This window comes from Empidonax traillii, unplaced genomic scaffold (genome assembly GCF_003031625.1).
Source record: "Empidonax traillii isolate 1590-97213 ecotype Southwest subspecies unplaced genomic scaffold, ASM303162v1 scaffold107:size1083646, whole genome shotgun sequence".
Lineage (NCBI taxonomy): Eukaryota > Metazoa > Chordata > Aves > Passeriformes > Tyrannidae > Empidonax > Empidonax traillii.
The window spans coordinates 187825-215225 of NW_020955300.1; the positions used below are offsets into that span (position 1 = coordinate 187825).

The following is a 27401-nucleotide window of genomic DNA, read 5'->3' on the forward strand; positions in this document are numbered from 1 at the left end:
GAAGGAGCTTGGCTGTTCCCAGAGACGTGTTGCACTTCACTCATTTGTATCTGCTTAGTAGTGAATTTGCAGCCAAGGTATGTTTTTACACTTCTCTTTCATCTGAAAATTTCTTTTTATTTAAAATCAGTGTAGTTTGTTTCTTCTTGTAAACCACTAATTAAATTCTTAATGTGTTTCTGGTTCAGTGACAAAAGATCAGATGTTATTATTGTTCCAGGAACATGGAGGAGAAAAATAACTACTGCTAATGCAATTCTATAACTTGTCAGGGTTTGCATAGCTGTAGAGTTTACAGAAAAAATGCTTTATTTCAAATTACTCAGTGTATCAAAAACACAGGGTGCTTCACCTGCCAGAGATACTATCCAGTGTACAGGCTAAGGGAGGGTAAGGATTTCTCCTGTCCAGAAAATATTTCATGTCTGTAATCACACCATGGGAACAGTTTCTTTCACCATACAAAAATAACCAGAAAGTACAAGAAGCTGACTTTGTTCTCAGCTGAAGAAATTACCTGCAAAATAGTAGGGAGGAACCAGAGGCAATTATTTTCTGTACATACTGATAATTTTCTCTCTGTTTACTATTTTCATTGTAAACTTTGTTGGGCAGGATGTGAGAGCGGGTGTGGGTGTGTACCTTACGCTGCTAACCTGTCTCTGCACAGTTTGAATGACAAAGGCTAAACCTTCAAAGTTTTTACCTGTATTATAAAGAAGAAGAAAAGGGTTGCATGACCTTTAAGCTACACTATTAGGTTCTTTCTAACATTTGTATGCAAATAAAAAATTGCAGTAGGAACATGACTTAGAAGATGTTGATAAACATAAAGAAAAGCTTAGAACTGAGATTGTAATCAGAATCATGTAACAGAAAAAGGAAAGGTGTGATTATATGTTATACTTCTAGCTTTTCATTTTCCATTACTCAGTATCCTAAGAAGCTGTTCCAGGGTAATAATAATAAATAGCCATAAAGTCAAACTTGTTCAAATAGTTTGGCATTAGAATTCCTGTTTTTGTATACTGTGTGTAATCTTACAGATACCATGTCCTAAGATAGGAGTATACTTTTATCGTAAACAACTGTACATATTTTCTTAAGAAGCTAGAAGACAGTTAGAAAAAAAACCCTGTTTTTATAGCTGAGTCTTTAGTATTGAAGTATCATCATATTGAGTAATATCAGTCATATGGTTTTTATCTTGTCTGCTACTCTCTGAGAATGTGCAATCACTAAGAAAAAAATTGAGGAAGCATCTTAGCACTTCAGGATCATTGATAGACTTCCAAATATATTTGTCTTGTTTACAGTATGAGTAGTGAAAACACAAGAGAAAGGATAAATATACCCAATTTAATAAAAACCTTGAAATAGCCAGAGCACAGATACTTCCAGCAAATCTTTGTCACGTTTTCCACTGGGCCTCTGAGTACATGCTAGAACAAGATTAATTGAGTTACTCAGAGTTACCTGAACATTTTGTACCGACAATCTAACAAAACAATAGCTTTTCCTACTGAGTTTAAGCTTCCTTAAATGAGCATCTCATCCTTGCACAGGAAATAGCTTTAAAAATTCTCAAGTTTAGGTAATATTTGAAGTATTTTCTCAGGCAGAAAACAGAAGGAATTTGGGCAAATTTTAGCACATTCATTATAAAGACCCTAGTCAGTGTTTGATAGTCTGTTTTTCATGGAAAGAAGGGGGTAAAAGTCTCTTAGATGCCTAAATTCCAGGGTTTTCAAAGTTACAGTAGGGGGAAAAAAAAAAAAAAAGAGCATATTGCAAGTCCAGGAAAACTTATCAGCAAACAGATTAATCAAATCAACAACAGAAGTACACCTGAACTCGTTAGCAACACTAATCAATATGAAGTGAAAACATAATAAGAAAAAAACCTGAGAAAAATGTCTTTTAGCTAAAACCTTTTATTTTCCTTAAAATTACACATAAGCCTTGTTCTTTTGTCACTCATGTTTTTTTAAAACTCCCTCTCAGTGTTCCATGCAGCTGAGTTTCCCCTACCTTATCTAAAGGTTTATCTTCCTTCCTTCTTGCATTTAGCATACTTCACTCAGTGAGCTGAAAAGTTATGTGTCTGCCTGGCTGACACACAGCTGTAAAGAAACAGACTACTCAGAAGTGGAGACAAAAGCTGTCCTTTGCCAGCCCTCTGTAACCGGGGTGACTCTGGATGAATGGGTGGCTACGAAAGAATCACACCCTACAGCGCAGTCTTTGGGTGCTCGCTCACAAACCCCGTGGGTGGCAGGGAGACGGCTCAACCAGCTTCTCCCCTCGGCTCTGTGCCCACGAGCAGGGATTGGAGGGAGGAGAGGGCATCCCAGAACTGTCACAGCCCTGAGGTAGGTAGGTGCAACTGCAGTGGGGAAGGACAGAGGTTGAGAGGACTGGAGCAACACGTTGAATTTGTTTTCTGCAGGTTGTCTTCATACAGGTAAAGTTGTAAGTGCTAGCGATCACCATGGTGGTGATACCTTATTTAATTAGAAGTAAAGCTAATGAACTGGGTCTGAGGGACCCTAGTCATGGTCCAACACCCCACTAAGGAGTTAAATACTGGAGAACAGGTGCAAATGGAATACAGACCAGAGAAACACAAGGAGTAAAGTTGCCTCCTGAAAGCATGTGTCTTCAGTCTGGTGATAAGCAGTCCAAAATATTTAAACATCGTGGCAAAGCTGCTGTATCAAACTTCATCAAAATACTTCAGGACTCTTGATCTTCCTTGAAAAGGTGGATTTTACTTTCTTTTGCTGCTGTGCTATATTTAACTCTTCTACATGTTAACTCCTCAAATTGATTCAGCAAGGTTGGGCTGGTTTGTGTGATCCCTGAAAACAAATCTGATCATCCAGGTTTGCAGATTCATTAGTACTGAGCTTTACACACTAAGGTATACCAGAGTGGTGATAGTGTTGCAAAGGCATACTTCAGACTACGGCTAATTTGCAGAGAATGGAGCTGTCAAAATGCAGAAATCCATTTTTACCACTTGTGTTATCTGAGATTACTGTTAAAATCCACAAAAAACAGTGAGTGAGCTATGATCAGACGTTCAGGTCTTTTTAACATTAACAGAGGTAGAACTGGCCATAGGTGCTTTTCCTTCTGCATTGTTCCCAGTTTGGTAGAAGGGAGTGCACTGCAGGTAAGCTCTTTGGGACCCTCTACCCTATGGTCTGTCCCTTTGCCATGGCTGTAAGATTTCCTGTCAGCTGTCTGACTGACTGAAGGGCTGCTGCTCTGAAGTGTCATGGGTCACAAAAGAAGAACAGCAGGTTCTCTTCCAGAAAGGTGATGTGATCCCTCTACACAAACCCAGGGAGCGCAGCAATAACCCAAGCCACTTTCCTCATGTGAAGGGTAAACTGCCTGCAAAGCATGGGCAGGCCAGTAAAGAGGAAGTGTTTCATTTTTACAAAAAGCAACTGTTATGCTTTCATAGTTCAAGTGTGAGACCTGATCCTTAAATAGGAAAGTAGGAAGACAGAAATATTGCAGTACCTGTTGGTAGCTTTTCTCTCAGCTCTGCACGCACCTCTCACCTTTTTCTCCAGCAGTCTTTGTCTATAATAAGTTATAGTCTACACTCTCTGTATTACATTAGGCTTCTGTTTAGATTATAAGCTCCTTGAGGCACAGCTTGTCCCTCTGCTTGCAAGACTTTTGCACATTGATTATACCCAAAGCCTCTGGCCATCAGTATAACACAGACAGTATATGGCAGTGTCTGCAGAGCAGTGCTCCTGGTCCTACCTGCTAGACTGTGGAAAAAAAACACACCAGGTAAACATCCAGATGAAGGGACATAAAAAAGTATTGCAACTAACTGCACAGGTTAGAGCCTCAGCTGAACTGAATGCTCCCAGTGCCATCCAAGTCAGCATCAGCAGAGTAACGACAGTGTTTAGCAGACGAAATCTTACAGATCTATCAGCAGAGATAAATAATTTGCTCATAATTTGTTAGCCTGCTTAACAAACATTTCATTGACACACCCTTTTCTTCTGGTTTCATTCTCCAGAGGGAAAGGTCTGTGAAAGGCTTGTTTTCCTAGATGTGAAATTAGGAGATTAGACAGAAATTTATGCCGTACGTGTTCCCTTACCTATCACAATAGGCGAACTTGGTTCTGGGACACAAAATACGCTCCAAGTCAAATTTTAACCTTTTTAACTGTACAGTTTGAGTTTAAGGCTGAACTTCAGCCAGTGAATCTTACAACCAGTCTAGTGTCATCAGGTTATTTATTATAATGCTCTCATCTGAGTCTGTAATACCTGAGCTCAAGGATGAATTTCTTATTTCTCGTCTTCAGACTGAGTCACTTAAAACAAACCCTGCAGACATTGTTTGTACTCTGGGTAGCCCTCTCACATGCTCCTCGTGCAGGATCCTGTTTCACCTGCTCAAGACCAGCTCACAGATGGACATTCTCCTTGATATCACCTAGAGAGTTTTACTGTGCCTGGTCCTTCCAGTGCTGGGAGTGCACACAGGCCACTTTCTCCCAGAATATACAGCAAAAGGACAAGCAAATGGTTTGAGGCACTAAAGGTGACCAGGAAATAATTGCTTTGTGGAAATTCTATCTCCTCTCTCTCTAGAGACACAGAGATATATATATAGACACACACATGTATACACACCCATATATGCCAACACATATATAGATTTGTTAGCATCTTGTCAGAGATGTAAAATACATTTCCCTTTGCATAATGACATTATCCATGCAAGCCTGTCCTACACATTACTAGGGGACAATCCTTCATGGAACCTTCACCACTTTCCTCCCAGATTTTTTGTATTTACAAAACAATCAGCAAATATTTTCATCAGAGGTTTCTGATGTGTCCGTGCATTAGGATCAAGACAGGTCCATTTGTTTATTTAATTTTCTTTGCCTGGGCAAGGATCTTTTCTTTTTGTTCCGGTAAATGCTAAAGTTTCCAAGTCATTAGGACCTGGGACTGTTACTCATGGCCAGATAGACAAGCGAAAGCAGTTATCTGCTTACAAGCCTTCAATCTGTGCAGAGATTTACAGTAAATAGCAAACTCAAATAAGATGGAGAATTTGTAATAGCCATTTACAAGAACAAGGGCTTTCTCAGTAGCTGTATTCTGTTGGGTTTTTTGATGTTTTTTTGTCCTCCGTGTTGCAAGTTCATTTTCAAAATGATACTATTCCAACCTGGTTAAAGTAGCCAGAATGAATTAGACATGAATGCAGTTCTTGTATGGCTGGGATACTGGTTACAGAAGTTTTATTTATTAAATGAACATTTTTTTAAAAGCAGCATGTGCAGGCAGGTCACATAAGACAACTGTGTGCTCTCACCTTCTGCTTACATCACTCCTCTGAGAAACTTTTTACAAATTGGCATTCAAATCATACCACAGTTTATACAGTATAAGACATCTGGAGTTTCATTCTGCTACACTTTGCATCATGTATCACTGCAGACAGGTTAAGCAGTTTCCACTGCGCATTTGTCTATGGTTTTTAAAAATTGTTAAATCCAACAAATTAATAAAGTTTGCCTTAGAATAAATGGAGTGGTCAAATAACTCTAAAAAATCAAAGAGAAGTTTGACGTTAAACATAAGAATCAAACAATTTCAGATTCTGGACTATTTTGAATTTGGGTAAAATAAGGATGCATACTGCGTAAACTATCTAAGTTTTCTAATGTTTTAAATGAAAATCCCAGAGAAAGCTCTCATAACCTTGGCATATACCTGACTCGGGCAGGAATCATTATTTGTTGCTTTTCTCTCTTGGGAACTTGAACCCCTCTTTTTCCCTTCTTTTCTTCCTTCCATCCCAACATCAGCATTTATCCCTCTTCATCCTTCCTTTCTTGCCAGCAGCAGCATTTCTCCTCTGCTTCCCTTAGCAGCATTATGTTCCCTTCCAGAACTCACATCCGCTCATTTCCCCTTCACTTGTTCCTGCCCTGACATCCTGCCATGAGCCTTTGCTCCCTGCTGCACAAAACTGTCACATGCAATTCTGCACAGCGCTTTATGTTCTATAGTAGTGGCGAAAGTGATGGTACACAAGTTCAAAGGTGACATGATTAACTTTAAGCACAACATTTTTCAAAATTAACAAAGTTGGTCAGAAGACAAAATTCCAGTTTCAGAGAAAAATTGGTAAAGACTCTTGACATTTTTAACAAAAGCAAGAAAACACAGCAGAGAGCAAATGCACACACAGAGGATAAATCTGCCTGGGAATGGGGAGCAGAGATAAGGGATTCTGAAAGAGACATCTTCCTTCTTAAGCAAGTGCCTGGGGGATAAACTGTAGTGAATTGGGCTCTTTCATTCTATCTTTTTTTTTTTTCTGGAACTGCTCCACTTTGTAAAGATATTAAACTCTTAGTTGGCCAAAAAGAGCAAGAGTGGATCTGGGTCTCCTCTTGAGCTGTGGACAGTCAGTACATCTTCTCCTTTGCTCACAACCAGAAATGACATGTTTAAAGTATTTTCTGTTAAGTTGCCCAAATCTTTTGTGAAAAATCTCTCCTTTAAAATCAGTTTCTCTGGAAATTTTCTTTTTTTGATAGTCATTTTAATAGGAAGAGAAAATTCCCCTCCTCCAACACTTCAAAAAATATCTCCTACATATCGGGGAAACTCCCCGGGCAGATGGAGCTCGTTAGCCCTGTAAGGCAATCCATCTACGTCCTGAGGACCTCGCTGCCACTGTCCAAGCTCGCTTGGCCCCTGCAGATGAACGTTAGGATTAAAGGGTGGGCTCAGTTCCACACACACTGTGTCTCACCTAAAAAATCCAATGCGCAGGCTGGAAGGTGGAAAGACCTTCCCCGGTTCTTCATTCGCGAAGACTGGCCATTATAATATATGTGAAGTATCAGAAAGCATGATCCATTAACTGTAATGGAGTAGAGAGGCAGAATCACCTCCCTTGTGGGTCACTCTCCTTTTGATGCAGCCAGAATACAATTGACTTTCTGGGCTGCAAGGGCGCATTGCTGGTTCGTGTCCCTCCCATCCACCAGTACCCCCAAGTCCTTGGCAGGGCTGCTCTCTATCTTTTCATCCCCAGCCTGTATTGATAATGGGCGTTGTCCTGACCCAGGTGCAGGACCTTGCGCTCTGCCTTGTTGAACCTCATGAGGTTCACACACACCCACCTCTTAAGCTTGTCAAGTTCCCTCTGGGTGGCCTCCCTTTCCCCCCAGTGTGTCAACCACATCACACAGCTTGGTGTCACTGGCAAACTTACTGAGAGTGCACTTGATCTCACTGTCTGTGTCAACAAGAAATTGGTTAAACATTTCCTTTTTCTTAGCTTTAGGTATGATAGTTCTTTGAAGGAGATGTGGCACATATTAAAGGAATCTGTCTCTCTGACTAGATTGTTACCCTGCATTTTCTTGTTGGGCCTGACATTCTGGAAAGAGCAGACAGACATATCTTTGTAGCACCAGTGCTCAAACCCCACGTATACAGAGTGAAAAGCAAACTGTCTGCACCAGGTTCCAGCAATGCTCTGGCATCTCTCTGCTGCTAACAAAGGGATAACAATAAATTAATACATAGTTTAATTTCAACACAGTGGCAAAGCCTGAAAAGGCAAAAATAAAACTGTAATCCAAACACTGACTATTGTAAATTGGCACTGTAAATCACACCACTTCTCAGCTGGAGAAGTGTCCTGAACTTTCCAGACATCTCAGTGTTGAAAGCCACGTCCATGTTAGTACAGTTTAAACACCAAATCCCTATAAGTATTTATTTGAATACTTAGTAAATTCCAATAGAGAAAGGGTGTATTCCCACTTAAGAACCACTGTCATTAGGGTACCCCTGGGTTCTCAGCAGAAAAGCAGACTCCATTTAGGTCCAGTTTTTACCTGCTGTTACTATCGAGGTAATTGCAACACAGTTTGAGATTTACCATAGTTACTCACACACACCATTTCCAACATGTGCATCTGGCTTTGAGCTTTTCTTTACAATATACAGACTATGGTGATTTCTAACCATGCTAACTAAAAACTAACCTCTTTCCAATTGCAAATGCTTCATGTGCTGGCTAAGTGAGGAGCAAATACATGAAAATAATATGAAATGACTGTCCCAGCTGCTCAAGAAATAGTGCAGCAGGATGTGCTTGACCTAGGAAGGGCAAACCAAAATGGCTTTCTGAAGTTTATAATTTAAGAAGTGAGGTACACCACAGACTAGGCTTTTCCTTGAGAGGGGAACTCCCCATTGCTTGGGATGCCACACTCTGCTTTTGGTTCTTAATAGAACATGAAATTCAAAACAAACAAACAAAAAAGACCCAATTCTTTTAGTAAGAACAGCATGCCATTTAGACAATGAGTATTGTGTTATGCTTATATTGCCTTCCATGACACAAATCAGCGATGCTGAGGATCATTGTCTGAGATAGTCCATGAGAAAAACTGTCAGGAGGTAAAAATCTGAGTTTATACTTTAGTGTAACTGTTGTCAGAGGTTCTAAATTAAGCTGGGACCTTCTTCAGAAGCCCATGTGTTAGAGGTGCTAACTTGAACAACCTGGGTAAATATCATCTCCTCTGAATTCCACCTGCTTGAAATTAAAGATGTAATTTCACTTAAACATTATACAGTTAATCATACTTTCTAGCCTATTCTGTTGTCAGAGCCCAATGTGCTGTTTGAAATATGCACCATTTCTCAGTGAAGCTGTCCACATGTCCCTTTGGTGAAAGGCATTAAGAGAATACAAGGCATTATTACTAATTTACAAGGAGGACTGATTCTGCCTGTGATGCCTTCTCTGCTAAGGACTCTGCTTGCAGAGAGCCATCAGTATGTGGCTCAGCAATAGAAACAGCAGCAGTGACTGAAAAATTTCTAGCTGCTGATAGGGATGACTTTGTAGTTGCAAATGAGTTTTTCAGACATGATATGACAGGTTAGAAAATATTTTTTTTTCAGAATACAACAGAGTAAAATAATTAATTACCTGTATGTAGTTAAAATACTAGTTACCTGAGGAAAGCAGTAGCTGTCAAAGAAATTGATATTAGACTTTGGAACAACAACCAGTCAGCCACACATTCTGTGGGCTTCTGATCTTTAGTATTCGAGACAGTTGGGTTTTTCTCAAAGGCCATACTTGAGAAAGACAGGGGTGAATATGTGCAGCAAATGTTGCATTCTTGCAAATACTGGACGACAGTTTAAACATTATAGTGATTGGAGGCACTGGAGATGGCAAATCTCTGTTTTTTTCATAAATGGCTGCCAAAATGTTCGCAAGGTGCTAGAAACAAAGTGCTTTCAGGGCACAGAGCCAGTTCTTCTGAAAAGCAAATCACTCCATTAAGTATTTAATGCTCAAAAGGACCACTACTGACAAATACTATTTGGCCATTAGACCTTCACATTTTACCTAGTCATGAGAATCTAATGTTGCTACTCAGGGAAAAGAGTATTATTTTAATTGCTAAGAGAAAAGAGTGGCTAAACTGAGCTGAAGAGATCTGGTGGGAGTAATGCAGCCAGCAGCAGCGCTTCAGAGAACATCCATGTGCATGTCAGCGAGGGAGACTTAAGTGGAGGTTTGTGCGCTGCTGAACAACTCTTTTGTGCCTCCACTACAGCAAGGCGAATAGAGGAGCATCAATTACCACGTGTTCTTGGAGAACTGATATGCTTCTGGATTTACAGCTTTTTCATCTTATAATTCCACCTTTGATGCTCTACTAATATTGTCCATTTTCTTTCTGCAGAGTATTTCCCTTGTTCTTTGTAATGAAGTTATCAAGCAATTTATATCACTGGCACATCACTTCAGTGCTCTCCTCTCTTTCACGCTGAGACCAAACCTGTCATTACTCAACTAGTTGAACCCCAAGACCAGTTCTGAGAACCCATCCTAGGAACAGCTCCTCCAAGTCGCCTAGCAAAAACTGTCATCAAGCCACTTGAAAATTTGCTTTTTTTTCCCAGCTTATCTGGTTTTGACCCAGTACTTGCAATAGTTTTGATCTGTCTGGGTTTAAGAAATTTCTAAAGCAGGAAATTCTCACTTTAACAAAGAAATATAATCTAGCTGCACAAGCTACTCTTGATAAAATCACAAGCATTTTATTTCTTTATCACTGGATACAGGTTAGCTTAGCTATTCAGTAGGCTCAGGATATTGTCTGCCAATTGAGAGGCTCATTGTACTGTTTGATACCATCAGACCTGCTGTTTCACATGGTATCAGACTCCTACAATGTATATTAAATTGGTCTCACAGTGCTAGCATGTGAAGCTCTGAATTTTGTAGTGGTGATGGGATACAGCAATCCCTTGTCTACAACAGAGAATTGTTGTGGTGCCTGCAATGCTCAGAGAAGTGGATACAACCTCCTTTGTCCATGTTCCAACCTGGTAAATCTACATGTCATATCATAAAACTCAGGAAGTTTATAGTCTCTCATTTGTCTTCAATTAAACTGTGCAAGTTATGATCATTCAGCTTTGTAGTCAGACACTATGAATGCAGCAGGATTAAGGGACATGCAAGATTTCAGCTCCAGGACAAGACTTAGGTTTTCCCTGTGATTCCTGTGTGATTTCTGGGGCCAAGGCACACTATTTTCACTGCAAGCAAGGCTTTTGCTGGACAAATGTGAAGTTTGGCTGGCTTCCATCCACCGTTATTTGGAAGACAGTGCAATGAGGGTAGATATTATCAAGTTAGGCATTGAACCAGCTGGGAATAGGAATAAATTATGTTAATTGCTGATTATCTTCTCAGGAATAGATCCAATATTGAGCATAACCTCTGCAGAGATGAAAAGAGATGAAAAGCAAACCATAATCTGATCATTGCCCAAGTTGGAAGAGGCCTTTCAGTTAGTGATGGAAATTAGTGAGTTTTGTCAGTCTAAACAAATAAGAGCAGGTTTTGAGTTTATTTCACCCACACTACAAACCAAGTGTATTGTTGTTCTTTACTTATTTCTGCCTAGAAATAATCAGGGCCCCAGTCAGCACTGTCTACATCAGGCACATTTCCATTCCCCTTCACCTGTGTTACTTGCAAATTTGCAAGGGCCTGCGACTTGCATCTGCCATCTTCGTCTCTTTATTTTCCTCTGCATCTCCTCTGCCTGTGTCTTTGAGAAGGTGAGCTACTCAGTCCGAAGGCTGAACTGAATAGGAATCTTAAACCAGTGTGTTCAGGATGAGCCCTACCCTGGCATTATTCAAAATGCCTGCTTAGGAAAGTAGCACTATTCCTGCTTTATATTATTATTGTAAGCTAGTGTTTGTCCACAAAAGCACCAAAGAACTTGAGAAAAGGAAGCAAAAATGCCACTTGCAAAGTTTGACCCCGTACCCCTTACCTTACCAAGGATGAAATACAAAACGGCATTTTGGACCAAATAGGAAAACCAAGTAAAGATAACCCAAAAGTCAGACCAGGCAGCAAATGGACACAAAGCTCAGTGTTATGCTCGGAGTTTTCTGAAAGGAAATGCTGTCAACAAAACCCAAAATACCAGTATGCAAAAGCAGACTGATCCAGTATCATATACATGGGAAAACACAGAGGACTGACAAGGCTCAGTGTCCAAAGTGATAGGGCTCATCCCATCTCCGAAAAGTAGACATAGCCTGTGAGTGCCCTAGTCCAAACCTGAACCCTAGGCATGGGCTGAATCTGCACCATGCCACAGTTTCCATGAAAAAGTTCTCAAGGAAGAATTCTTGTGTTTGGCTTTTCTTCACTCCTGCAGTGTTTTTGCAGTCCCACTCCTACTACAGCTCCTAAATTCCTCACTCTACTGACACTAAAAGTCTAGTTGTTGGTTGAGTTTTGGACAATGAACACTCATGGATTACCTCACCTGTTCTTATATGGGAAATGCTAGAAAGAACAGAGCAAAATACCCTGCCAGCCTTGCAGAGTGAGCTTGTGGTCAGTTGGAATATTTTCCTTCCCAGTTGTCAAAACATTTTGAGCAAACACACTACAATACACACAGAAAAAGTGTAGATCCAGCTGTGACTCGAGTGTGTTGGGCAAGAGTAACGTGCTTTGCTGTAAGACAGTCAGAAAGTTATCATCTTGCTTCAGGGACACACAAAGCTCCTTGGGACTCGTGACACCAGGTTGTGGAGCAGAGTCATATGAAGTCAAAGGGGGCAGGAGTGGGGTAGGCCCAGGAAGATTAAACTCCTGAAGAATTAAATACTTGAGAAGAGTAGCAAGTAATTCCGTAACCACAAGGAGAGGGAGAAGGAGTTGTGAGATTTACATTATAAACCTTGCAATTCATTATATTCTTCAAAAATGGAAAATTGAGATTCAATAGTTATTTAAGTATTTATACTAATTTGAAATAGCTTCATAAAGAGAAATACTCTCAATCAAGGTTACTCAATAAGCCTGTGGCCTCTCAGTATACAGGTGTGTGAATCACCTGTGTTTCAGATTTTATTCCAAGTTAAACAGAATAGAGACTTGGAAATAGGTCTTTCATCTGCCCAGTGGCTACAGGGAGAGGAACAAACTCGTTTGTGTTTGTTAACACGTAGATTTAAGATCCTCATATACTTCATTTCTTTGTAGATATATACTGTCTTGAGAAATCTGGAGATAGGGGAAAAAATAACTCTGTAAATCAGAATAGCTTAAACTTTTGGAGTGTGTGCTGGGAGGGGCTGAAAGACAGTGATTAAACTTCTTTCCACAATAATAAAAGTTGCTGAGAAGTGCAGGAAGTTCTACTGCGTTTATTAATCCATTATGCATAAAAGGGAAGGAAAAAGCTGCACAGCATTAACATAATAGAAATCTCCAGGAAATCAAAATGCTAAACCAGCTATTAAGGTTTAAATTTAACTTAGGGAATGGTTGCTGTGAGCACATCATACAGGTTTTGTACGTACAGGTTTTGTATGCATCACATTTTCAGTTCTTGATGGGCCCACAGTGGCAGACCTCATTTACTTTAATTGATAAACTCTTTCTAATATTAGCAGGTTTATTGTGGAAAAATAAATGAGGGATTTACCCTCATATTTCATTCATTCATCCAAACTACGTCTTGCTATGATATGCCTCAAAACAACCCCAGAACAGTGTTTAAGGGATTTAGCATTTTCTATTATTTATTTGTTTATATCTTTCACTTTTTAATTTATTGACACTTTGATGCAGCCTTTCTCTGCAAAAGGGACGCTCTCGCTCAGTGTACCACCAACAGCAATGTTTTGATGGGATGGTTTCTGAAGTCCAGGATCTGTGAAAGGTTTCCATACAAGAGTTACACAGCTCCAAAGAACAGCTAAGTGAGTTAACACATGCAACAAAACTGGAACTAAATCTTTATGGCAAGAGCACTCCACCTAGCCCTTGTGCTCACCACTGACTGGAAGAGCCCATGTAGCCTCATAATGGACCACCTGAGAAATTTTAACAGGAAAAAGAGTTCTGAGAGACTGAACCCACTCACATTTGTAAAGTCCTCTTAGTAAAATTACTGTTGACTTGTAATGCCATAATACATGGCATTTATAAATATTACAATAGGAAGTTTAGATGATCAGAGCTATATGGCAGTATATTTCTGATTAAATGTGTGTTTTCTCTTCACCCTAATTCTGAGAAGGAAGAGAAAATATTTCTTCAAAGAAAGCGGTTAATTTAAAAAGCTATTTCTTGCTGAACGTTTTTAGCATACTTGAGATAGTTATGAAAAGCTAAACTATAGATAGGCTTTACGCCAGCTCTGAGGTCTGAAAACTGGGATTGTTTTAAAGGACTTATTCCCAGGAGACTCTTTTCCATGTCTTTTTCTGCTATAATTCTGCATTTCATTTTAGAACTATAATGCTCTGTTTTATAGTCTCTATAGTGCTCTATTACTCCTAAAGATTTTCTTTTTTCACAGTGGGAGTTATGGCTCCCACCCTCTAATGCTAGTGCTAAGATCATGGGGTAGAGGAGCCCCAGCAAGGTTAGGGAGTGCTTCAGAAAATCCAGGGTATCTTGCTTTTCTCCTGAAAAACTCCTCAGGTCTTCTGTGAAAAGAAAGGCAAAACTCCCTATTATTGTGCCAGACCAATTTGTCAATAAGTGTAGATTTCTGTTTTAATTTCCTATGCATCCCTCCTGCTTCACTGCCTGAATGCCCCTGCTTAAGTATTCGAGATCTTTTACTCTGTCTGGCATTTTCTTTCATTTCAAACCACCTAACTGAAGCAACATAAAGACTAGAAAGGTAAACAGAACAGTACATGCATGTTGAAAGTTTGCTCCAACAGCCCAGTGTGGCACATGGTAGTCCTGATGCAGAAGACTAACTCAGCATTTAACAGTCTCCAGTATTCTCTCAACTTCTAGCTGCTCAGGTTCTGCTTTCCTGGCACCCAGGCTGCCTTCTGTCCTCCTCTGAAAACTCCATTAACATAAAAACCCTTTTCTCTTGTCCCTTCTGTGACTTAGATGAGTCTCTTTTGTGCCCCAAAAATAAAAATAATTTATATAACTTTAGGGAAGGCCAGTTCCCACAGTGGTCTCAAAAAAACCTCCACAGCTTCATAAGGAGCCTCATTGAACAAGGGCACCTCAGTGAGCTGGGAAAATCCAACAAGCTAGAGCACTTGCTGTTGAAATTCAGCTTTTAAGAAACTAGTGACCTGATCTGGTGAAAGGTTTCCTGTCAGTTTCTGGGGGGTTAGAACTAGATAATCTTCAAGATCTCATCCAACCAAGCCATTCTGTGATTCTATGATTTTTCTTTTATGGCCCTAATCTAACTGGAATTTCCATTTATTAGCACAAGAAGCACAAATCAAGGAGTTTAGGGTAATGCAGGCTGGAAGACCTTGCAAGGTCTGTAGTACAACCTCTTCCTCAAAGCTGGGTTAGCTACAAAATCAGACTGTGCTGCTCTAGGCTTTATCCAGCTGGGTCTTAATACTTCTGAGAATGACAAGGCTGAAATTTAATGATTTAGTGCCTGGAGAAAAGTGAAGATCCTGTGTTTTGATCCTGAAACAGCCTCTAATGTTAAATTTATTATTTTCTGTTTCAGATTAAATAGAATTATTGTATTAAAACTGCTCTTTCAGAATAACATCTGCTGACATTTTCAGCAACATCCAGCTCTCGTGAGATTTGCAACATTTTGAAGGGCATTTTCAGTAGAAAAGTTTCTCAAATATCGACAGCGCCAAGTCAGAGGTCAAACATGGACTGTGATTCAAATATCATCACCAAATCTGACCTAAATCAACACCTTGTTCATAATGAGAACAGTCTTTTTTCTATATACAAATGTCCTGTGTATATTCAGCACTTCTCTCTGAACCAGTTCATATTTTCCTCCTTCTTCCACCTCTCACTGCAGTCCAGCCATTCTGTTCTTCTCCATTTTAGTTATAACTGTTTTACACAGAGATAATATCTTTTGTCAGAATCATCCCAGTTATTGAATGGGATGTATAAAAAGCATTGAAGAACAACATACAAGGTTATTTAAGGCTAAAAGGTGTGGGATTTTTTCAGGAACTTATAACCCTGGAGAGTCTAAACTAAGAACATTCAAAATTTCTACTTGGGAAAAAAATGTTATGGCAAGTGCTTCACTGCACTTGATTAGGCTTGTGCTCTCTCCACACCTTTCTTTAGTTGATTACAATAGACTATATTGGAACTGAGTGGCTTCATCTCCCACCCAGGGAAAAAAATTAGTAGCCTCTTCTCACCTTAGTCCTATTGTTATTGAAATAATTATTTTAACAGAACAACTTTTTTTCCCATTTTTCCTAACACAGTTGATGTAGATGCCCTTAATGATAACAGCAGAGCAAGAGCTTCTTTCCATTATGTGCTTCAAGTTTACACACTGAAGAGTATCTAAAAATTATAGTTTTGAGAAGTAACTCCTCCATATATTTTCTTTATTGCCTTAATTTTCTGACAAATTATGGGGTTAATTTGAGTTAAAAAAAACTTTTTATTTTGCAAGGTTGTTTCTGCCCCAGTCAAGTTCCTGAATCTGGTTCAACGTGAAGCCTCACAAGCTGTAAGGGCAGCTGTAAGGTAAAAGGGACAGTGAAGGGTGAATGAAGACCAGGAAACATTTAAGTTAACATTGCCGCAACAATGTCCGTTGATCTGCAACCTCAAATGTGCTAAACCCCATTAGAGATTCATTACACAAAAATCGGAAATTAAAAATTAAAGTCAGGGGGTCAGTAAAAGCAGAACATTTTTGGAATGTTTCTGACACTTCCTTTATCTCTCAAAAATAATTAATGGCTCCACAGTAAAACAGAATTAAAAGGAATTCTGAGAACATTTCCGAACACATTTCAGAAATGCCACAAGAGTGATATAATTCCACATTCAGCCAGGCAAGGATACAAATCAAAACCATTTTATCGCCACAAAGAGGCATACAAGCAGTCCCATTGGGTTTGGATTAGATGGAAACGAGTCTCAGTGACCTGGGGAGAGATGACAAAGGTGATTTTTTTCAAGAGTAAAAGTTGCAAGAAGAGCAGGTTGAAATAGAAGCTTTGACAATAATCCTTATGGAGAAGGGAAAGAATTTGTAAAAAGAATATCTTGTCCATATTTTCCTTGATACTTAGCTCTGAGTGTAAGTCCAACACAGAAGCTGACCTCAGTCTTCCAGCACACCTTTGGGTTCTTGCTGAGCAATGCCTTTGCTTATGCTACCCATCACATGTGCATCAGGCCTGCTAGACCTGTAGGTGTGGAGCTGAAGGAGAAATTATGCGTTGAGATTCTTTTGCTATAACCTCTTATGAAATAAAACTGATTCTATTAGGCTTACACTCCAAGCTCCTGAGAGGACCAGTGGTACTCACACAGAGTCAGCAGGACACAGGTTTCCTTGCATGCACCACACTGCTGGGGATCGCCCTTACCTACAGCAGCTTTCAAACTCCTAATAGTTCCCATTTCGGTCACAGCAGATCTGTCAGGCAGACACCTTTTTTCTTCTCATGGTTCTGACAGCTCCTCTGTTAAATTTGGGGCTTTTACACCAGCACGAAGAAGCAAGGCTGCCAGGCTAACAGGCACCACCAGCAAATACCTGGCTGCCCAAGCTGGGCTTGGAGATATTCAGGAGGACAAACCCTCACAAAAAATGCATAGTGTCAAAGCAGGATTGGCTCTGCACAGAAAGGCAAAGTTAGAGGAGAGGCTGTGGCAGTCCTTGGGTGTTTTGCTGTTTCTTTCTGTAGCTGAGCTGTTTTCTAAAAAAGCACCATGTCACAAGTCAGCCAGTGCCCCTCTCAGTTTGCAGCCATTCACTCAAAGCCATGCTTGTCCTGCTAGCTTTTCCACTCCTCTGTGCCACTGACACCCAGCTGTATGTGGAACTGTATGGATATATGGCAAGCCATCTGTATGCATCTGAAACCACTTTTGGCCACGATAGCACTTAAAACAAACCAGGTCATTGTAAAATTCTACGAAGGATGCTACAGACTGGGTGTCATACCTATCCTTCACAAGGCCTTGATGAGAAATCCCCGAAATGAATGGAAAACAGCTGCTCTCTAGGTGACGTTCATCATGAATGATCATCCATCACAGTAATCTCTCATTTGGAGAAGGGAGGCCTTTAGCCCATTCTTTTCTTTGTCCTTGCAAATTGGACTCTGCAGGATAACACCAGGATTGGGTACCCATGCTTTTTAACATTCCCTTTTTCCTCCAGCAAAGCACATTATAGCAGTTAACACCATAATAGCATTTATCTGGTTTAGGCACCAACTTTTGTCCCTGAGGACTAAATGGGCAAGGTTAATATTATGACAATCTCAGAATACACTAATTAGAAATTTCACACCTTGTTTCAGCAAGGTGTAATCAGCAAAGTCACAACAGCTTTAAAATATGCATTACAAAGTCCCTTCCTTACTCCCACGGCGTAGATTATGGCAGGTAACATTGCAATAACCTGAATACTTATTACACATTTCAGAACTTGTCCTTGCATAACACATGACTGAGAACATCATAAGACTTTAAGTTATTCACTATATCTTAGCTTACAGCAAATGTTTAGCACAGTACAAGGAATGATTAACACCAGTTGTAAAACTAATAGAGTCATGAATTCAGTAGCTGTAGAGCTTCATCCAGAGTCAAAACAGATTGTAAAAAACACCCATCTGAAGCATCATGCCCTATCTGGGGAGTAAAACTGCCCTGGAACTTGCTCAGATCCAGTAGCAGCATCAGCTGAGCTCTGACATTCCTTAGCTCACAGTTCTTGATCTTTTAAGGGCTTTTTGCTCCATCTTATCATATTCCCCTTCTTTTCTTTCACAGGCCCCAGCATGTATGCCTATAGCATGGATACTTTCCCTACACACATGATATTCTAATATTAATCACACTCCTGGACTCCTTGGCTTGCTGATAAACTCATGCTTGTCTCCTGGCATGCTCCCTCCAGTGCAGTATGTACAGGTCAGTCCTTGAACAGCACAACATCCCACAGGGTTACCAGGCAATACCAAGGTTCACTAACGACCCTGCCCAGCCCTCAGAGCTTTCAGATTATGTTACTCTTGACCACCACCTTTTTGGAGTCTTTCTCCACTTGCCTGTAATGACAATCCAACAGTCCATCAACTACAGCTGATTAGCCCCTTGTTCCCAGTCCCTCTGCAAGGGCTCTTCATTTGCAGCCTTGGCAGGATCTGTCCATCACTCACTGAAAGTATCCCTGCACAGCTGACCCCAAAGCCTTCCTCCCTTGGTGAGGGCAGTGTCTTCAAGAGGCACAGGGCTGATTGCCTCCCACACAGCGCACCCTGCATCCCTCCTCCGTGGAAAGGTTGCCTTTTGTACCCAATGTTATTAGCAAAAATATTCTAGACCAACGTGAGATAATGTCTGATGGTGGGGTTAGTGACTGTCAAGGGGGAGGTAACTCACAGTAGGAGGTGCACACCATCAGGGTCAAATTCAGCCCCCAGAGGGATCCCTTAGAATCAGTGATGATTACTTCAGCTGGGTAGTGTTTCAGTCAAAACTGTCAGATAAAATCTTATTAAGAGTCTCTGCTGGGATATTAGTCCTGCCTTGCATTGCACAGAAAGTATTTGTAGAGAACGTGTGAAAGGACCACATTTACTTTCACCAACCTATGATAAGATGGCAAATCACTTCCTTTTCTTATTTGTGGCTTTATCATTCATAATTTATTCAGTAAAGACATACGTTAAATGACTTTCCTGTGTTATACAGAATAGCACTAAACACATCATCTTAACCCTATATATTACAGTTTGTACATTGATCATTAACACACTTTACATTGCTCAGTCCCCCATTTCTATCAATGCTTTATGGAAGGGCTTGAAGTAAGGACGGAGGAGGCAGGTTGCCAGAAGTCCCATGTCATGGACTTGATCACAACCTAAATAGTCCCTGCACACTGTTCTAGATAATCACAGTAATATGATATAACTTTTTTTAAATTATTCCATGCTTTTTCCTTCTAAAACCAAAATTTAAAAGAGATAAATTGTAGGGAAAATATAAATCATTATGCAGTTTTGGAGCTGCTATTTGCTGTAAATTAATTCCTGTTTATTGTTTTTCTATTAGTCATATAATAAGGCAAAATCATAGAAAAAGCCCACATAGCCTTTATGACCACTCTCTGAATTACTAATGAACATCTTATTAAATATGTGCATAAATCTATCTTCAAAGCATAAAATAACATACTTAATTTTTTTCTGATGGTTCAGAGCCTGCTGACAACAGAAGAAACAGCTTCTGCTAATTGCATCACCTAACAGAACTTCTCTGTTCCCACATGACCTTTTTTGATCACCCATTAGTACTTCACTACAGTGAAAAGTGTCAGTGTGCATAGAAAGAGAGACTTGAAACTGCTGTTTTCAATTTGTTAGTGGCATCTCTCATAGCCACAAAAGCTGGGCTCTGAGATATCTAAGTGTTGATGAATACCAGCACCTCGATGCCAGGCTTTGTTATAGAAAGAATAATGAGAAAAAAGTATGGTGATCTGAGGCATTATTTAAGATCTCAGGCCACCAAAGATATCAAAAACATCAGGACAAAAATGACTTGCAGTTAATATGAGACATAGGATGTAGCATAAAATATTCCTATGAATATCAAAAATAAAAGGATAATGGAGGAAAATCTAGGCCTGTTACCAAAAGGAAAAGGGAAGCATTAACTCAAAGAATAATGCAAAGCTCAGCGACAGTTCGGTGTTAGTTCTCTCAGAAATGGAAACTCTGATCTGATATTTAAGGTGATTGATTTGGACAATTGAATGTATGTGAACTGGGAAGGAACAATTTAAAGAGTATATGGAGTCATGTGAAGTGGTAGGGTATAACCTACACTGGTGTGGTTCAGAAATCAGGAGGAGAAATCTTTGCTTTGTGAAACCAAGAAGAATGGAGACATCTCAGAACTTTGGAGAGGATAAAACACAACACTTATATTTTAAAAAGGCACAGATAGCAGTACCCAGGGATTATATTATGTATATTAATTGCTGGAATTAAATACCTGGAAATCATGACAGTAAAAAATCTCCATATCCACATATGGAGAATAATAAAGAAGAACCAAGTAATAATGAACTACCAATACACATTTGTCAGGAATGAGGTTATATTGGACTAATCCAATCTGGTTTAATGGATAAAGCAAAAGCAAATACAGGTTTCAGAGGGGCTTTTGGTATTGTCTGATATTTCATTCTACTGAAATATGAACAAATAAAGTCCCATAAAAATGCACCAAAGGTACATGAGCTCTACTGTGCCTGCAAAGGCTCAGACAAAAATAAAATTTCTAACCCAAGCATTTACAACCTGCACTAGTTGCTTATGTCTAGAAGAAGAAAAGAGTACGTAAATCAGAATATTATGAATGCTGCCCAGCATGCACTGCAGACAGCATTTACTGTCAGTATAAAACAAATAACTCCATATCCAGTAGACTGAGAAGCTCCAGTTAACCAGTGTTAATAAAAGTAGGGGTCACTGGAGGTTTATCTACAGCATGCAGTGCTGGGGTTCCACCAACCTTTTCTCCAGATGCTGGTTGAAAACCATCAGTAAATCAAAAGGATACAGGTGTCCCAAGACTGAGGTGGTTCTAACAATGGCAAGGCTAATAAAACGTGTTCCTGCATTTAGATATGGGCTTGAAAAGTTGGTGTTTCAGAAGGATGAACCTGGAGAATGCGAATATGTTGTTACCCATCTTAACACAAATACTGTCCTTTGCTCAGGTTATGAAGGGTTGGATACATGTATTGCTGATGTTTTGTGCTTATTAATCCATTTTAAGTTGCCTTGTTCTTCAAAGTTCTCAATCCCACCTTCCTGTTTTATTCAGTTGACCTGTCCTATCTGACACCCCTGTTGAAAATTTTACATTACAGAGAGATTCTCCTTTGTTACTGGCTTTACTGTACTTACTAAGGTATAGTCTTCATCTTTGCTTTTGATTTCAGACACTACACTGTTTTATTAATACAAACCACCATTTTTCAGTAATTCTATAACCAACAGCCAAATGTCTATATGCATATTAAGCACTGACACTCATCAACCAACAAGTCCAGTAACCAGAATACAAATGAGAACCCCATCCTTTCAGGAATTACTAATGTGCCCCTTTTTACTGCCAAGTTACCAGCTGACTAGGACAAGTGTCTTAATTAAAACTACATTTGAAAAGTTTCCAAACCATAATTTAAAAGGTGGTACTTTGAAGACCTGGAAAAAGATAAACAGTATTTCTGTCACCCACTCCATAGAGTTATATGGACAGATCTGAGAAGCCAATTTTGGATTTGGATAATATCTCAGCATTCATTACCCAAGATCACAACAACAAAAACACAGTTATTTTGTCAGTACTGAGTGATGCTGCACACTCAACTTCTGTTCGATTTTGGCAACATTTAAGTGCCCATCTGACATTTATACCCATACATAGGTCCCTGTAAGATCTCAAGCTGTTCTGACCTGTAGAACATTTACAGTACAGCACCTGTTTTTCACTCTGTGCTCTTGCACCCAAGCTGGCTGACTGTAACCTGACTGTAGACAGGTCCTGACTTATGTGATGGTCACCATCTCTGCCAGACTGCCAACCCCCACTGCACACCTATCAGAACTGAGTTCCCACATGAACGTTGTACCACTTGCCACTCCTGTGACTCAGCTGCAGACACTCAGAAACAGAAATACATAGACAATTCTGGAGAGAAGCTGAGAAAGGCACAGTGCTGACAAACACTGATCCTTGCTCTTGCAGCTTTCTCAGTGCAAACTAGAGTTAACAACTAAATGTCTGTTGTGTCAATCATAACATTTGGGAAAATATACAGTGCTCTTTGGGGAGGAAGCACCACTGAATTCCACCCAATTTTTGCTCTACAGAAGAGGGTGTAAAATGTTGAGGGATATGACAGAGAACTAGCAGCTTAACAATGAACAATGTGAGATACCAGGTACATCTGCCCTTTAGGAGACTATGGCTATCGATATACAGAGATAAGAAGACATAGTAATGATGAACCTCCTCAAAGAATTAAGAAAGACTTGCTGCAGCTTGGTTCTGTTGAATAAAAGCTGGTAAATGTTCTCTTCAGTTAATCTGTTCATAAAAATGCCAATTGTTGCTTCATCCCCTCTGTTTCACTCTCCCAAAATTGGTCCACACAGTCCTCAGCAGTACAGTCTGTGAAACTTTCAGCAAGCACATCTGGTGCCTGTGAGAAAGCAACACGGGGAGTTGTAAGCCTGTTCAAAAGCTACACTTTTAGGACAATAGGAGAAGCAGAGGCAGCTTTTCTTACTGTGTCTTTTGCAGCAAGTTAGATGCAGCAGTCTCATGTGACCTATTTTTCTCTGCACAGAAATGGTTTCCATCACAACTGAAAATGTTACGCAACTGTACAACACGACCACCCGGGAGCTCACAGTCAGTCCAGCAGATTTCCACAATAATTCAGTCATGGATCAAATAAATTCATCTAAATGTGTTAATGAAGATGTAGAGAGATGGCTACATGAATATCAGCCTGTATTCCTCTGGTTTATATTTATTCTGGGAGCAATAGAAAATTCCTTTGTCCTCACTGTACTGTGTTTCCACAAGAGTAGCTGTACAGTGGCTGAAATTTACCTGGCAAACATGGCCCTTGCTGACCTAATGTTGGTCTGTGTTTTACCTTTCTGGGCCATTAATATTTCTAATGAATTTGATTGGCCTTTTGGCCTGTTTCTCTGTAAAGCTGTCAACATTATGAGTTACATGAACTTTTATTCTAGCATTTATTTCCTGACACTCGTGAGCATTGACCGCTACCTGGCCTTGGTGAAAACCATGTCCCTTGGACGGATGCGACGAACAGTCTGTGCCAAATGGAATAGCTTTGTAATCTGGACATGTGCGTTGCTCATATGTTCACCTACAATGGTGTTTCGAAATTTACGGTATTTTGACGAATACAACATCACAGCCTGTGCCCTTGTTTACCCAACCAGTTACTGGGAGCCTGTAAACAACTGCTTGCTGAATATTGTGGGTTTCTTGATCCCACTCTGTGTAATTACCTATTGCACTGTACAAATCATCAAAGCCTTACGAAGCAGTGAGCTACAGAAAATGAAGGTAGTCCAGACAGAGAGGAGAGCCACCATGCTGATCCTTACTGTGCTCTTGCTGTTCATCATTTGCTGGCTTCCATTCCAGATCAGCACATTCATTGACACCATCCGTTACTTCGCACCCACGCTCAAATGCCTGGCAGACATCAATGAAATGCTGACTCAGATAGCTGTTTACTGTGCCTTTAGCAACAGCTGCCTGAACCCAGTCCTGTATGTAATTGTGGGGAAGCACTTCCAGAAGAAGGCTGTGGAATTCTACAAGGGCTTGATCCCGAAGAGGTTCAGAAAATCACAATCTGTGCAGATGGAAAACTCCCTGGACACTTTAAGAACTTCCATTTCAAGTGAATACCCAAGGAAAAAGTCTGTTTTGCCATTACCCCGATAGCAAAATTTTAGGAAATTATTACAAGAAGAAAGCCTTCTAAACATATCAGTCTCCACTAATATCGATCTGCTACCGGTCCACAGAATAAACATGTGGTAGAGTTCATCGTGTGTGGGAAATGACCAGTGTGATCTTAATAGTAACTCCATGCAGAGACCTGCTTCTAATATTGTTGGACATTTTCCATGATTGAATCCTATTTGGTAGCTTACTTACATTTTCATGGCTGAATAATACTTGGTGCATGTATCATTTGGAATATTTGCATTTCTAAGGTGTACATACATGTACAAACAGTTCTCTGAACAGAACCCTGGTTGTTGTCAGAATGGTGCAGCTACTTATGGTACCCATACTGTGTGTTAGATTAGATTTTCAGTCTGGGAGGGGCTTGCATTTGAGTAAGTTCTGGTAAGTGAATCCCTTAGGGTTATTATTCATATGGATTTTTAGGTGTGTTCATCTTCTGGGCTTTTAATTTCTCTCATCAGTCATCCAAAACTATATACTTGTTTGATTGACAGAAGGTGCCTTTTTGCAACTGTTCCTGTTAGTCACCTGAGCATGTTTGTATGGCAAGTAGCTCAAAAAAAGGTAAAGCAGTAGTGGAAGGAAAGCTGTAGCCAGCTACATGAAGTTAGCTGAGTTTTCTATATAACGGGAGATCCTTCACCCCTTCTACCTTGGGTTGAAAGCATTCACTCTTTTTGAATGCATGAATGTGACTTACATTCATACCTACACTTCAGCTCAGAGACTTGTTTTTTTAGTATCCAAAAAGCATAATTTATATTTTTAATGTTATTTAATGTAAATATAAAAGCTCAGCACAACAGGTATAATCTCACAAGCAGAGAAAATTGAGAATATGAAGGAGAGCACCAATTAACTACATTAGAAATCTGACTGAAAATAACAGGCGTCTTCAAAGTTCAGAGTATTCAAGAATGGCCTTTTCAGACTCTAATAATACCTATATTTTATTTGTAGAGTTAATCTGTGCGATTTTAATACAAGATAGTTTTTCCCCAACTGGATAGGATTCTTAATCCAAGATGAGTTTCATAGAATCTCAGAATATGCTGAATTGGAAGGGACCCACAAGAATCATCAAGTCCAACCTTTTGCCCTGCACAGGACCATCCCCAAGAGTTCCATCATGTGCCTGAGAGGCTCCTCCAAATGCCTCTTGAACTCTGTCAGGTTTGGTGCTGTGACCACTTCCATGGGGAGCCTGTTCCAGTGCCCAACCACCCTCTGGGTGAAGAACCTTTTCCTAATATCCAACCTAAACCTCCCCTGACACAGCTTCAGGTCATTCCCTCTGGTCCTGTCACTGATCACCACAGAGAAGAAATCAGTGCCTGCCCCTCCTCTTCCCCTCACAAGGAAATTTAGATTGCAATGAGGTGTCCCCTCAGTCTCCTCCAGGCTGGACTGACCAAATGACCTCAGTTGCTCCTCACAAGACTTCCCCTCATGGCCCTTTACCATCTTCATTGCCCTCCTTTGGACATTCTCTAATGGCTTAGTATCTTTCTTACATTGTGGTGTCCAAAACTGCACACAATATTCAAGGAGAGGCCTCCCCAGGGCAGAGCAGAGCGGGACAATCCCCTCCCTTGAGTGGCTGGTGATGCTTTGCCTGATGCCCTCAGGACAGGGTTGTCCCTCCTGGCTGCCAGGGCACTGCTGACTCATATTCAACTTGCCATTGACCAGGACCCCCAGGTCCCTTTCCATGGCACTGTTTTCCAGCATCTCATTTCCCAGTTCCGTACAAACATCCAGGGTTGCCCCATCCCAGGTGCAGAATTTGGCACTTTCCCTTGTTGAACTTCACATGGTTGGTGATTGCCCAGTCCTGTAATTTGTCAAGGTCTCTCTCCAGGGCCTCCCTGCCTTCCAGGGAATCAACAGCTGCTCAGAGTTTTGTGTCATCTGCAGACTTGTTTAGTATCCCTTCCAGTCCTTCATCCAAGTCGTTTATGAAGACGTTGAAGAGAACAGGACCTAAAACGGAGCCCTGCAGAATCCAACTACTGACTGGTCAATGGTCTGATGTTTCTCCATTCACTGTTACCCTCTGTGCTTGATCTGTGAGCCAATTGCTCACCCACCACATGGTGTGTTTATCCAGCTGTGTGCTGAACATCTGTCCAAAAGGATACTATGAGAGACAGTATCAGGAGCTTTACTGAAATCAAAAGAGATTGCATTAGTAGGCTTCCCTTGATCAGCTAGGTGGGATACCTTGTCATAAAAAGGAAATCAGATTTGATAAGTACACAGAAGATAAACTGAAATTGTACTGAATTGTCTGTATGCACTTTTACCTCTAGGAACCTTGATCAAAACTGAGTTGGAGATGATCTAATATCTTCTGAAACAGAGTCTTTGTTCTTTTCAAAGCACTTAAGGTTAAAGCCTTTAAAGCCACCAAGGGAAATGGTGGCATAAGTAAACTTGACAGTAACTATGAGATCTTTATTCATCAGAGCCATTTAAGATGGGAAATTCGTATTAAACCTTCAAATAACTAAACAAAAAATACTCTAGAAGTATCCTGATGCAATATAAAGACTATGGGATTCAAATCACTGTAGATGATTTATAAGAAATTCCCATATTTTTTCTTTAATAATCCAGTATAATCCTTTGTCATACAGACTCCCATTGCTCATTCTTTATATTGCCTGAGACAACTGGAGACAACTATGACGAAACACTGCAAGGCTTTCTGCTACCTCCAGTGTTATCACTCTGTCTCATTCATAACCATGCTGTTCATGCAAGCATTAACTAAAAGGAACTCCATAAAGAGGAATATATTTCTGAGTATTTGGTACTGAGAAGTAAAATAAAACAATGGTATTATATTAGTATCACATTAATTTAAATAATGTATATATATAGGCACACTATTTTGCTATGCATTAAGCATGTACAACAGAAAATAAATTACTTTAAGAAACGAGATTTTCTGGAATTTTCTTCTCTATCCTGTATCCTTTTACTAAATACTGTTTTCTCAGAAGTCCAAGTGTTACAGCTATTTTCTTTTACTTCACATTATACCAAAGGAAATTCATCTGAAACAACAGAATTTTAACTACTTTGAAATCTTTTGGTCAGCTTTCTTTTCAGGGCCCATTTCTGAGTGCTGCTGACCACCCTTAGTCCTTTTGGAAGTTAAAATCTGAACTAAGGCAGTTATGGGAACTGCAACATTTTCAGCAGCTTTTCTCTGCCCGCTGATTGCTCAAGGT

General features: G+C 40.1%; 2 protein-coding genes across 3 annotated transcripts in view; both read left to right on the forward strand.

Annotated features, from left to right (window-relative positions):
• Window positions 1-25196, forward strand: BDKRB2 (bradykinin receptor B2). Of its 2 annotated transcripts, XM_027882595.1 has the most exons (3): window positions 8-77; window positions 15849-15952; window positions 22988-25196. In XM_027882595.1, exon 3 carries the CDS (start codon window positions 22990-22992, stop codon window positions 24130-24132), a length of 1143 nt encoding a protein of 380 aa, XP_027738396.1. In that variant the 5' UTR covers window positions 8-77; window positions 15849-15952; window positions 22988-22989; the 3' UTR covers window positions 24133-25196. The 2 variants fall into 2 exon arrangements, with proteins under 2 accessions (XP_027738397.1, XP_027738396.1); XM_027882596.1 differs by lacking the exon at window positions 15849-15952 and having other exon boundaries at window positions 1-77.
• Window positions 18426-27401, forward strand: part of BDKRB1 (bradykinin receptor B1) — a 17468-nt gene continuing 8492 nt past the window's right edge. Inside the window, exon 1 of the mRNA XM_027882597.1 lies at window positions 18426-18528. The gene's annotated coding sequence lies outside the window, so the exon portion shown is untranslated. The remainder of the gene's footprint in view (window positions 18529-27401) is intronic.

What these genes read in the sequence shown, in the direction of transcription:
- BDKRB2 (XM_027882596.1), top strand. Translation starts at nt 22,990, where the DNA reads ATGGTTTCCATCACAACTGAAAATGTTACGCAACTGTACAACACGACC.